The sequence below is a fragment of the Artemia franciscana genome, chromosome 10 (assembly GCF_032884065.1).
Source record: "Artemia franciscana chromosome 10, ASM3288406v1, whole genome shotgun sequence".
Taxonomy (NCBI): Eukaryota; Metazoa; Arthropoda; class Branchiopoda; order Anostraca; family Artemiidae; genus Artemia; species Artemia franciscana.
In genome coordinates, this window is record NC_088872.1 from 9,827,927 (window position 1) to 9,842,831 (window position 14,905).

At 34.5% G+C, this 14,905-nt stretch overlaps 1 protein-coding gene across 1 annotated transcript in view; it reads left to right on the forward strand.

The window, feature by feature from the left end:
- The first annotated feature begins 4,346 nt into the window (after positions 1-4,346).
- LOC136031759 (coiled-coil domain-containing protein 43-like) overlaps positions 4,347-14,905 on the forward strand; it is a 50,345-nt gene continuing 39,786 nt past the window's right edge. The window contains exon 1 of the mRNA XM_065711491.1: positions 4,347-4,561. Coding sequence (XP_065567563.1) covers positions 4,397-4,561 — 165 coding nt within the window. The 5' untranslated portion in view covers positions 4,347-4,396. The remainder of the gene's footprint in view (positions 4,562-14,905) is intronic.

Sequence of the window (14,905 nt, forward strand, 5' to 3'; positions counted from 1 at the left end):
TTCTTCTCCTTCAATATCATTCTGACAACTACATTATATAACAGAACTCATTCTTTTGTTTTTTTGATCGTAGGTCTGCCATTTGGTACCCCACAAGTGCAAAATTTGCGATACCCTAGGTCATTGGTCACTCTCACGTGTAAAAGTCTCTGACAAATTTTTGGAAAAGGATTTGAGAGTTCTGCAACTGTGAACCACTGGCTATTATGACTGTTTATTAACTTTTTTTCATCAGGTTATTATATACAAGAGAAAGTAATGTTTGTCCTTAAATTAAAAAGAAAACCGCACTCATTGACCGACAATATCTTCACTCATATTGTTACTACCATAAACTTCATACAATTGAGGATGAGTTACGGCTGCTGAGTGTTTATTTGCCATAAGAAATCTTATAGCACTGCTTACCCAGCACTTGGCGGGATTTTTTACTATGTTACTCCTGTTTTGAGGTTATGTCTAGTCAACCCGTAACAATAGGCCTACAATGCTCCATTTTCAACAACTAGAAGTACACTGAGCCTACACGCACGCAGTTGTGCAGGTTGAAGCTGTGTACCCTGAAGATAGGGCTCCTTTCGCTACTTCTCGTGTTGTGCATAAGCGAAGATTACATTCTGGGTGACATTTTTGGTGTCTTTAAAGAGTTTGTCAATTTGAGAGGGACCCCTTCCTTTTTACCCCTGACACCAAGATTAAGGATATTCTCATTGAAAAAAGTTTTTTTGTTGAGAAAAATTACACTCCCCCTCCCCCTATTTGGAAAAATACATTCTTTCCTGCATTTTTGTGAATTGACACCAATGCACTGAGGAGATGTAATACAGTTCCACAAAGTTAGTAGTTAACTACTGAATTGAGTGGTTTGTGCATTGTTAACAGTTCACAAAATAATAAATCAGTGAAATAAAAAATAGCCATTCCTAGAAGGTCAAAGAACATGTGGACAGTGACCCAGTTAAACAATTAAATTATATAATCAAAACTCCGGCAAGAAGGGAAATATACCATAATAATCTGAAGAAACCAGCTCCCACCCTGCATTACGACTAAGGAGAAACTTTTTACCTGGAATTTAAATTAAAAAAAGCTCAGAGCCCCTAATGTTGTCAGGATGGCCATTCCAGTGAGTTACACTTATGTTACGAACGACAAGGGCTGACCTGACTGTATTTTTTTCTCGTCTTAGCTTATCAGCATTCCTAACATTATAGGAATAACAATTAGATTTAGTAGAAAAAATATCCATGAAAAATGCTACTGAAACATCTTTCAAACCTGGGTATACCGGTGCTGATGACCCGTAACTGACTAGCATTCAAAATTCTTAAATGACAAAACAAAATGAGTGTATTAAGAGAATTTGTGTTTTTTTGTGCTTTATTCTGAATCGTCTGGATTTCTCTGGAATTAGCATAAAATTCACTTCCCAAAGGGGATATCCATGTACATTTTAAGGATAGATAATCGTGCTATGAATAATCTATAAAACACAAACAGAAAAGAAATTATGTAAATGGCGAAGTAAACGTAAACCTCTTGTTGCCTTAGAGGATAAATTTCACTGCGTTTCCTTAAACTCGAATTACAATCTACAACAAATCCCAAATACTTCGCTTCAAAATTTAATGAATAATAATACCACTAAGACAAATTTTATTTGAAGAATTCATCAACACGCCAGTACGTCTAAAAATCATATAATTAGTTTTACTCACGTTATCGCCTAAAAAACTAACATTAGTAAAATTATTTAGGTACGGAATTAAATCGTTTGCAAGAGCTATGAGATCTTGAAGATTCACATCTGCGATTGCTATTGCTGTGTTATCTCAAATTTTGCTAGACTTGTTCCATAAAAATGAAATCTTAGCTTATCAACCTAAACTAGAAATAAAACAGAATAATTTTCTATTTGGAAATAAAAGAGTCAATGTAATTGGATTTTTGTAAATTGAAATTTCTATAATTGAAATTTTTGTCAGGGTGAAAAGATCAAGTTTAAAATCGAAACTAACTAGAGTTATTGCTTCTTACACTGTGCAGCATATATCTATAGCACAGGATCAAATACACTGATTCACGATGTTTCTCTACATTTTGAAAAGCTAATGTTTTACTGTAATCACGAAAATATATTATTTATGTGCAGCAGAAACATCAAGCAGTTTCGCGGTGTTTTTTACAGCAAAAATTAAAGCATTTAAAAGTGTTTTTAATTGATTTTAGGTCACTTAACCTGGTATGACTTGTAGATACTAATTTGAAAATACATGATATTTTTTTTTCTTTCGTTATATAAATATATGTTGCGGAAGCTACAACAAAATAATTTGTGTTCGGAACTTCCGGGAACAAAATAATGTGAAGTTTCAACTTCCTTTTTTACTTCCATCAAAAGGCTTTGTTCTCGTAAAACTAATTGAAAAATTAGCAAAATTATATCTTCAATATAAATTTAAGTAATATAAACAATTCAATATAAACAATTAACTTGACAAAAAGACTTTTGTATAGCTTAGGCGTTAACATAAAAAAGGCAACGAAAGTATTGTCAAAATAAGGCCCTTGACATTGTTTTTACTTCTTACCTCCCTCAAATATATGTGCAAAATTGTGTACATATTTCGCAAATATACAAGAACCCTGAGATACTATTACCTGTATTTTTGAAAAGTCAGATTGAAAATTCAGTTACACATTGAACATATAATCCTTCATTAATTTAAAATATCAGATTAGAAAGAAATTTTCACGTGGAGACAAAGCTTGACCAGGAAAACCATCAACGTTTAAAAACCCATATTTAGTAGCTCATTCATTTTATGGTATTAATTAAAAAAAAAACTTTCCACAAAACAAGTTTTCAAAACAAAAGTCAGAGCTACACTAAACGGAAGACGAGCAGAAATAAAGTCAAGTAATATTTCAAGCATGTATTTCAATTATATTTTGTATTTCAATAACATTTCAAACAACCATAAATCATTATTAATAAATAAATGAAACTCAAGAAAAGCAGGAATTAAAATAAATAATCAGTTCAAACCTAAAATATGCTGAAACTATTTCAATGAGGAGTTGGGCTAACACCCTCTGTTCTTACTAAAAACCAGGACGTGATTTGCACTTGTACTAAAATCAATTCTACCTGAGCAACGTTTACATATTCGGTATACCATCAAGCAGGAGAAAATCACCTTGATTACTAAGATTACTGAAAAAAAAAATGAACGCGGATTTGATATTTAATACGTACTGATATTCCTATTTGAAAATGTTAACAGTTTTGAATCTAGAATAGAGAAAATAGCTAAAATAGAGAAAGATTAGAATATTGGAAGCTAAAGTGACGACAGTGGTAAAGTTTTGTTCTGAAGCTTAGGTAATTCGTAAAACGGCCAACTGGCTGTTTACAAGTTGCCCTTGTTTTTCAAATAGATTTATGATGGATTAAGGGGCCATGTTTTATCCTGTGTGTGTGATTAGTTCAAAATTTTTGACAGTCATTTTTTGGCAAAAAATCATACTTTTGGGTGGGGGAGAGGTGTAAAATGGGAATTGAGTCCTCTTCTTTAATAGAGCCAATTATAGCCCCCGACTATGTATAAATTTTTACTGATTTTGTTGGTTTGCTTTATTTTATTTTCCATCTATAGTTTGCTTAAAATGTAAAATGTAGCCAATTTCAATACAACAATAAAAAAAGTAGTTTCTTTTGTTACGTATTCTGCAGCGGGACCTTTATCAAGACAAAAAGGAGGGACAGAAATGGAACAGGAAGGGCAGTAATTATCATATTTGGAGATAAAAATGGATGTGGAATAATTTTTTCCTCCTTCTCCTTCCAAGATTTTACCTCATGCTTTTATTATCAACAGCCTATTCGTGTTGCCTGTTAACTTTTGAGTGTACAATTCTTATGGGATGAAAATTTGGTTTTTATTTTCCAAAGAGAAACCCTTTTTGCAAAATTTTTACCCTTTTCAATACTCTGAAACCTTATCTTCATTATAGTTTTTTTAGGCAATGTCTGCCAAGGAAACAAAATCACCAGATCTGACTTCTGTTGATAGAAAAGCCACTTCTAACGCAATTGAAGCGCCAATTATAACTGGAGCTGCTAGATAAGCTCAAAAGGTATGGTTGATTTGTCTGAAAAATCTGCAATGGAAACATAGCTAAAATGATTAAGCTTTAAGGGTTGTTTAAAGGACAACCCTTTCAGGATTTTGTCAAGATCCTATCCATTTGATCCTACCTTGACAAGGAAACGATAAAAACTCGCACTGTAAATGGTACTTTTATTGCCATCTATTTTCATTTCTGATCTAGCCTGTTCTTTCATATTAATTTGCTTTAGACGGATAGAAGATTTTCGAATTTGCCCCATGCAATGGGGACTCTAGAAGATTTTCAGATTTGGCTCACACCAAAGCTTCAAGAACTTAGTGTTGATGAAAGTGTTTTTGGGAGCTATATTACAGGAATCTTGGAGAGTAGTGACTCAAACAGTGAAAAGTTGGAAGCACTTCATGATGTTCTAGCTGATGTTGTTGAGGTTTTTATCCTATTAATTTTATATTTTGAGCTAGCCTATAGCTCAAATTGTGTGTCGCATAATAGGGTTCTGAAAAGGGTAAAATTCTAGTTTAGCTACTGTATGCTATCATGGAAAGGAGTTAGGTTAGGAAAATGAAAATCTCAATAGGCCTAATGAATCCAGGGCCAAAAACACACTTTGGGAAGATATTGCTACACTTCCATTTTGACCCTCTTCTGATTTCTAGGTCTTAAAAATGTGCCCACTTGACAGTGAAACTGCACTACTCTTAGAACTTATAATAGCCTACTTTTGACAGAACATTTTACCTTAATTTCCAGTTATCAGTTTCTTTTTCTCTGGTTGTAGGCCTAATTCCTGTTATTTGTAAAATATATAGTAATGTTATAGTAATAGTAAAATGTGTACTAATAGTAAAATGTAATGTAGGTTGTAATTCCTGTTATTTGAGAAGCATTTTAAGCCTTATCAGTGTTTTTTTTCAATACATTTGTAGATCTTTGAAACCTCATAAATTGGGATTATGCAAAGTTGTGAAGCCAAAAATAGTTTTTGGTAGAATTCTAGTTAATTGACTTCTTGCTATCTCAGAAAGGGTTTAGGTAAGGAAAATGAAACTTTCAGGGATGGGTCTACAGGCTAAAGTATGTCCCAGGAAGGTCCCACATCCACTCCTTCTTGCTCTAGAGGGCCCTGAAATTTACCTACATGACAGGTCTATAGGCTACCTATTGAAATTTCGACAAAGCAACATTTTACCTTAATTTTCAGTTACTAGTTGCTTTTTCTCTGCCTTTATTTCTGAAAATGCTATTCCTGTTATTTGAGTAGAATTCTGAGCCATATCAATGTTTTTTTCAAAATTTAGGGAATGTACTTGCATATCTTTAAAACCTTATAAAATGGAATCAGGCAAAGTTATGAAGCTGAAAATAGTTTTGTTGTACTTCAATTAAGCAGAAGATCTATTTTGCAAGGTTTCACTTTTGTAACACACATATTTCTAAAGGTCAGGGCCCTGTAGATGGAGAAGGAGTGGAGGTAATTGCTTCAAAATACCTTCCCAGGACATACTTTAGTGTGTAGATTCATCCCTGAAAGTTTTGTTTTCCTAACCTAAACTGTTTCTGAGATAGCAAGAAGTCAATTAACTAGAATTTTACCATAGCCTAGTTTCCTTCTATCTAAGCAGAAGATTTGTCTAGGAAGGTTTCACTTTCATAACACAAAGACTTTTAAAGGTCACTCCTGTCTAGAGAAAGAAGGATTGGATGTAGGTACTTCATAATGCATTCCCAGGACATAATTTAGTCTATAGAACCATTTCTGAAAGTTTCATTTTCCTAACCCAACCCCTTTCCAAGAAAGCAAAAACTAGCTAAACTAGAATTTTACCAATTCTAGTTGAATTACTTTTTCCTATCTTGGAAAGGGTTTAGGTAAGACAATGAAACTTTCAGGAATGGGTCAATAGACTGAATTGTGTCCCAGGAAGGTGTTTTGAAGTATGCTGCCTATCTCCACTCCTCTGTCTAGAAGGGGTAAATATATCACAGTTAATATTATTGTTTTATCAATAAAGAGAACATACCACTTGATGCCTTTTTTTTATGCTCTTTACAAATATAATAATTGCTTCTATTGCAAATTCAAATTTTAAGGACTTTTTGACCTAATTTAACCTTATTATAAATAATTTTGGCACTAAGAAAATGTAGTATTGTTTTGTCAAAAATGACCAAGAAAACATAGTATTATTTTGTTGAAATAACCAATAACTCATACTTTAATTGAAAATTTGCCATTTTTAAAAGCTCAAAAAGTGCTTAAATTTGAATTTGCAATAGAAGCCATTATTATATTCATAAAGAGCATAAAAAAAACATCAAGTGGTATGTTCACTTTGTTGGCAAGTCAATAATATGAACTGTGATGTGTTTACCCTAGAAGGCAGTGACCTTAAATGACTTTTTAAACTCTTTATATTATAAAAGTGAAACCTTGCAACACAGATCTTCTGCTTGAATAAAGCTGGCTTACAAGAATTTGTTTTCAACTTTGTAACTTAGGTACAATCCCAACTTAAGAGGTTTCAAAGATCTGCAAATGCATTACCTAAATTTAGAAAAAAAACAACAATTGATTGGGCTTGAAATTCGGGAATTTGATATTGTTATAGTGATTTTTCCATGAGACACAGCAGGGTAAAAATAAAACATGCAATATAATTGTTAATTACACTTGTTGTTGTTGTTGTGTTGTTTGGGGTTTGATGGATTCAACCAATAGGTCATATGCATTTGTATCACTCAGTTGTTCTGTGCCTTCTATAATCACTAGCTTGCTTGGGTGTCACTTCAGTCAGTATTCACTGAACCAGAACAGTATCACTTGACTTGCTAATGGAGGGGGGTTTTTTGCCTGCAGCAACTGCCTGCATTGATAAATGGAAATCAAAATACTGCAAATATGCATTGTCAAACAGCAATTAAAATACATGTACAACACAATAATAAAAAGTAATACAATTTTTACACATTATAACCAATATCAATACAACCAAATGCCAATAAAATATATCTAAAATGATAAATAGGGCAATTCTAAAAATCAAACCAGTAGTCTTAACAAATCTACCTAATAGGTTTGTGCTTAGTTTTTTAGCCCAAGGAGGAGACATGTGATGTCCCAGAACAGAATGCATTGTGAATGCACTAAATGCCTTCTCACAGCAATTTCTTAGTACTTCTCTCTCTTTTTCATATTTTCCACAGTTAAAAATGATGTGATGTATATTTTCATACACTCCATAAGTGTCACAGTTGGGGGATGGAGCCAGGCCTCTTCTTCTTCCAAAATTTTTGAGCTAATTGAAGAAAGAATTTCAGGACCAGTGATAGGGGTTTGGGTGATCAGGCCTAGTTGGGAGGCTTGTTTTGCAGCCTGATCTGCTAATTTGTTTCCTGTTATACCACAGTGTGCTGGAACCCACATGAATAGACGCTTTAAGAAATTTACCTAGATTTATCAGCAGTCAATTGAACCAATCTTACACCAAACCATCTTCTGGACAACACTGTAGTTTCACCTGTGGATAGTGAAGTCCTCCCTTTAAAAGAGTGTAGACAGTCTGGTTTTATAATATCAATTTTTTCTCTTCTTCTTTTTGATTGTATTAAAGCTTATTCCAATAGGCAATGCATAGAACACCACCCAAAAAACCCCCTGGACCCTACCTCAAGTACCACCAAAAACATTCAACCCCTTGGCTGGTCAAGTCAACTTTCTCAAAGCTCACATGAGGGGTCATTGAATAATACAATGGTGGAAGTTGGAGCGTATGTCACAATACAGGATAATAATGAAAATGAATTTCAAGAGGTCCTATCAAGAAACTCAAAAAAAACTTCCCCAATCAAAAATATTACCCCTCCACATGACCCAACATCCCCCTCACAAAACCTTGCAATTTACTTAAAAATCACTCCAGATACTCCCTTTGAGATAAAGGGAGATAGCTCTCTTGAGGGTTGTAATCTTCAAAGTGTTAAATCAATGTTTTCATTAAACATTAACTGTCATGGATCTCTGCTAATAGGCCTTCAAGATTCTAAATCAGCAGATATATTACAGAATTCAAAATCTCTTCTTAACATACCAATAAAATCTGTTCTCTGCACCCCAAACCAAAACCCAACTAAAATAGTAGTGTATAACATCCCTCCAGAAATTCCTATTCAGGATCTAAAAGAAGGGCTCTCTGACAGAACTGGTAACCCAATCCCAGTAGCTGATGTAACCCAATTGGGTAAACCAGATGCCAATGGCCAAAGGTTAAGCAAGTCTTTCTTATTCACACTAAGAGAAGGAAATAATAACCTGGACCAGATATTCCTCTTTGGACAAAGGAAACCCCACAAGCCCTAGAAGCCAAAACCTATCCAATGCCAAAAATGTTTAAAACTAGGACACACAAAAAACACATGCAGTGAAACATCACATGAATGCAATTCTTGTAAAAACTCCCACCCCACTGGAATGACAAATTGTAAAAACAATCAGCCAAAAGGTATCAACTGCAATGGTCCCCACGATTCTACTAATAAAACTTTATGCCCTGTATATAAAAAACGAGCACTAACACTCCAAATAGCAACAGAAAAAAACATACCTTACCCTTTTGCAGCAATGGAAGCAAATGCAGCTTGATCACACCTGACCAAAAACTTTATGAAACCACCCAACCCTCTCACCCACAGACCAACCATTCTACCAAAAGCATCAAGCACCCCCAATAAGACTCCTTCCTCAAAGCAACCAAGCTCACATTCCTATAAGAGAGATTCACCCTGGACAAACCTTCTAGCCTCTGCAAGCAATGATAGAAGATCAGAATGGCCACCTCTCCCAAGTAGAAATGAATCAGAAGTATTAACAGGAATTTATCAAATTATCAACAAAAAGCCAGATGAAAATCCAAATGAATTAACACCTAACATGTGCCTATTTATACTAAATTCTAATGCAATACAGTCAATGAACCTAAAACAACCACAAAAAGCAAAAAAATCATAAGCGAATTACTAAAATTGTACCTACCCAATCGCATGCATATCCAAGCAAAAAAAGATCTTGCTCTGCTCCTAGCAAAGCTCAACATTGATACACAGCAAAATGAAAATTAAAACAACAAAGCAGCATAGTTCAGTACTTCAGTGGAATGTAAGATCACTTTCAGAAAATAAGTTAAATGAACTTTTATCTTTTATGAATAATAATTCCTTTGATATTGCTTGCCTTCAAGAAACCCATTTGACTAATAACCAACAAACAAAGTTTCCAGGATATACTATCCTGAGAAAGGATAGGTCTTCACAGAGAAAAGGAGGTGGCATAGCTATAATTTAAAATAATAATATTAAATTTTGTGGTATTAATTTCCCAGATTTTTCAAATGATATTGATGTTATTGGTATCAATGTCTGGATAAATAATACAAAAACATACATATTAAGTCTTTATAACCCTAATGGCCAGACTACAGATGCCATGGACTTTTTCACTTATATTACTAATTCTAATATGCAAAAAAACATAATCATATGTGGGGATTTTAATGCCCACTGTCTTCTGTGGGGGGATAAGCCAGCAAACAAAGCTGGTAAGCTTATTGAAAGATTGATTTAAAATAATGCCGATTTAGCAATTGCTACCCCTCCTAATCTAAATACATATTTTAACCCCAAAAGTGGCAAATTCTCAACTATCGACCTACAAATTGTTTCAATAAATATACTAAATAAAATTTATAAAAAAATAAAATTGATATTGCTTGCCTTCAAGAAATCCATTTGACTAATAAACAACAAAGTTTCCAGGATATACTATCCTGAGAGAGGATAGGTCTTCACAGAGAAAAGGAGGTGGCATAGCTATAATTTAAAATAATAATATTTAATTTTGTGGTATTAATTTCCCAGATTTTTCAAATGATGTTGATATTATTGGTATCAATGTCTGGATAAATAATACAAAAACATACATATTAAGTCTTTATAACCCTAATGGCCCGACTACAGATGCCATGGACTTTTTCACTTATATTACTAATTCTAATATACAAAAAAACATAATCATATGCGGGGATTTTAATGCCCACAGTCTTCTGTGGGGGGAAAAGCCAGCAAACAAAGCTGGTAAGCTTATTGAAAGATTGATTTCAAATAATGCCAATTTAGCAATTGCTACCCCTCCTAATCTAAATTCATATTTTAACCCCAAAAGTGGCAAATTCTCAACTATCGACCTACAAATTGTTTCAATAAATATACTAGATAAAATTTATGTTAAGAAATTTGAAATTCTATGCACTGACCATTTTGCAATAGTATCCTCTTTAAATGAACCAGCCAAAATTCTCCCACATATCCCTGAATATGTCAACACCAAAGCAAATTGGACCATGTTTAGAAATAAGCTTAATGAAGAAATCCTAACTTTAATGCAGAAATCTCATACCTCAGTTGTAACTGCTGACACGTACGCTGAAGGTATGACATCAATATTAACAAATGCAGCTAATCAAGCTATCCCCAAAACTTCACCTAGGAAAACCATCCCTAAACACACCCCTAAAGCATGGTGGACAAAAGATTGCCAAATTATGCATAGAATAAAAAATGCAACTTGGAGAGCATACCTAAAAAACCATCCCCTGCCACATATTTAAGTAAATTACAAGCAGAGGCTAACCTCAAGAGAACAACAATTAATGCTAAATATAATTATTGGAATAATTTTGCAAATAATCTTTCCAGATAAACATCTGAGCTAAGCATGCATAGACTTATAAGCAAAATATGTGGGAAAAAACATCCCCCAACCTTCTTATGTATGAACTAACACATGAGAATTCCCACTATGATAATGACATTGATAAGACAAAATTATTTGCCTCCCTTTCCTCAAAAAAGCTAACATCAAAAAGTAAAAATATCACTACTCAAATTTTGACAAATCCTATTTACCAGCCCCGACCAGGTTCAGAGTATATAAACCATCCCTTCTCAATACATGAATTGAATAATGCAATACAGCATATCAAGGCCAATGCTACAAATAGCTACGATAATATACACCCTATATGGATAAATAATCTTACCCCTTTGTACAAACAGGAGCTCCTAAATTGCTATAACCTTGCATGGGCTACATTCACATTCCCTAATAACTGGAAATGTTCATGTCTCCTACCAATTTTAAAGAAAAAGAAACCTAAACATGACCCTGAGTCATATAGACCTATAATGATTACCCCAGTGCTGAGAAAATTAATGGAGAAAATGATTTACCATCGACTGCTATGGTTTGTTGAGAAGAATAATCTGATACCTCATACTCAAACTGGCTTCTGGAAACACCACTCATCAACAGATGCTTTCATAGTGTTAACAAATGCAATAAATGAATCCCTATAAAAAAAATGTCCGAACTGCTGCATTCCTAGATTTTGAAGGAGCATATGATAATGTTGACCACCAGATTCTCTTAGTTAAACTTACAAACCTTGGACTACCCCCCAATCTTGTATCCTTCATAGAAAACCGAAGTTTCATTGTTTGTGTAGGTTCAGCCTCTTCACCCAAGACTTCAATAACCAAAGGCCTTCCACAGGGTGCGGCCCTGAGCTGCCTACTATTTTCACTGTTTCTCTGGGACATGAACCTCCCACATACCAATCTACAGTACGCTGATGATCTGGTGTTATGGGCAACTGGCAATACCTTCGAGATTGCGTATTCAAAGTTGCAAAATGCACTTTTCCAATTTGAAAAGTTTTCTCAAAAGTCCATTTTACCTACTGCACCCACAAAGTCAAAAATTATCGAATTCCACCATAAGCGAAATCATTCTAATGCAAGGCTAACATTAAATGGAATACTTATCCCAGAGGACAATCAAATTAATTATCTAGGGCTCATACTTGACCAAAAACTAAACTTCCACCTCCACATCACAAACACAATAAAAAAGTGCTGTAGAAAAATAAGAATAATTAAAAGGCTACTAGCCACACATTGGGGCTGTAATGAGAAAACACTACTCCGACTTTATAAATCGTATATAAGACCCATATTGATTATGGCCTCATAGTTTATGGCGCCTGTGCTAAGACCCACATGCAAAAAATCGAAACAACGCAAAATGATATAATTTGTCTTATATTTGGTCTTAGGAAACCAACAAAAACTAAGTTTCTGCTTACTGAGAGTGGACTATCACCAATAAACGAAAGAAGATCTCTACTAATTAATTACCTTACAAAAATTGAAGCCAATGATTCTCATACCCTGCATAACTGGCTAAGAAATCCATCTATGTTTTTAGGCATTGCAAATGAATATGCAAATATCCAGAAGAAGTTCCCAGTGCCAGTAAAATCTATTGCACCCACATTCCCCCCCCCCCCCTTGGAATTGGTCAGTCCCCATAATAAAGACTGACTTCTCAAAGCGGACCAAAGAACTTACCCCCATTTCTTTTATTCAGAAAAAATTTGCAGAGCTAAATAATGTTGCTTATAAAAACCATTTCCAAATTTTTTTAGATGGTTTCAAAATGAATGAGAAAGTGGCAAGCAGAGCATTCGTCCCAACCCATAATATTGCTTTAGGAGAGAGATTACACGATAATTCATCTGTAATGTCTGCCGAGCTAAATGCCATAATCATGGCATTAGATTTCCTCATGGTTAGTGAATATATGAATGTTAATATTAAAAATATTATAATATATTCTGACTCTTTGTCAAGCCTTGAGCTTCTTTCTTCGGCTTCTCAATATAAGATGGATATTGACACATTTCTTTGTCTTAGGATTATTGATATTTTTGCTTCAAAAGGTATTTTAACTCATATGCAGTATATTCCAAGCCACTCGGGTATAATAGGTAACCATAAGGCAGATGAAGTCACAAAAATGCTTTAAATATTGGCCAGCCAAGTGGGAGATCAATCCCCATTAGAGATATTTACCGCTGGAGACTTACAGAGGTACTGCTAAATAATAAGAATCCTACCCTATCACCTTTCCCAAGTAAGCACCTTTCCAAGATTTATCATAGAATTCGGCAAGGTCCAAATGGGCTAAATTTTCAGGCATTTTCATATCAGATCTCTAATTCAAGCGGCGAAGTTCCCTCGTCCCCCCTTTGCAGGTCATGTAATCTTAAGAATGAAACAATAGATCATTTTCTATTTGAATGTAATATGCTGACGTCTGCACAGTATATCCTGCGATGTAAAATGTTAGAATGCTTCAAACACCACAAAATTCCACTAACAGCCAAGAGTCTTGCTGACCATACTTTCTCGCATATCACAGAGCTCAATATATATTCTCTTATAATTCAACTGCTGGTATCAAAAGACATACTTCAAGAAATTTGAGCAGATACAAATCATATAAGACAAACTCATATGCAGAGAAAACTGTCAAACTGCAGAGAAAATTGTCAGGTTAGGGGGTAAACGGTATGAAAGAGACAGGCTCTGGGAGGGTATAACTGCAGCACAACTGAATAATAATTTCGTTATTATTTTTGGTAAGATTTATCATAGAATTCGGCAAGGTCCAAATGGGCTAAATTTTCAGGCATTTTCATATCAGATCCCTAATTCAAGCGGCGAAGTTCCCTCGTCCCCCCTTTGCAGGTCATGTAATCTTAAGAATGAAACAATAGATCATTGTCTATTTGAATGTAATATGCTGACGTCTGCACAGTATATCCTGCGATGTAAAATGTTAGAATGCTTCAAACACCACAAAATTCCACTAACAGCCAAGAGTCTTGCTGACCATGCTTTCTCGCAGATCACAGAGCTCAATATATATTCTCTTATAATTCAACTGCTGGTATCAAAAGACATACTTCAAGAAATCTGAGCAGATACAAATCATATAAGACAAACCAGCTCCATAGTTCTGTTGATCCCACAGAGTGAGCCAAAAGGAAAAGGACTAAATAGTATCGACTGAAAAGCCCGTCTGCTGAATAAGAAGAAGAAGAAGGAATAGAATAGATATACCCTTTTTTGCAAGTTAAGTAACCAAATTTTCCATCTCAATGGCAACATTTCTTGCTTGGTGTTGCTGGTGTGAGAGATAATCCAGAGCTGAAAGTGAATCAGAGCAGACAATATACTTCTGATGTTTGCTCTCTGTTTGGCTTGATATGGCTTGAAGTGAAAACTTAATTGCCATATGCTCTGCAGAGAAAATTGTCAGGTTAGGGGGTAAACGGTATGAAAGAGACAGGCTCTGGGAGGGTATAACTGCTGCACAACTGCATTTTGTTACTGTCTTTGAGCCATCTGTATAAACTTAAATGTATTCCTCATATTCTGCCTGCTTTCCCAGGAATATGATTTTCATCAGAGCTTGGGGGAGGCCCTCCTTTTTTTGATGGTGATTTTAGGAATAATCAATTCTTTAATTCCTTTGGAGGCACTAGACAAATTATATTACACTTGTTAAATTTCACTCTGAAGTGTTCATGATTGAGTGACAAATTGGTATTGACTAGTACTTATCTTACATCATTTCACCTTATTTACATTGGCTTATTCTTGTTTAATGAACAGTGTACATAATCATTCCACTTCAGAAATTATAGAAAACAATATCATCTGGCCTGTGGGTCTGTAGCAGTGTTACCAAGTTTACAAAATCTTTCAGTTTAATTTAATGGTATATTGAAACCCAAGCACCTATAACAATAAGGCAAGTATAAGCAAACTAAAAGGGAAGCATAAGCAAAGCAAGCATATAACATAACACTGC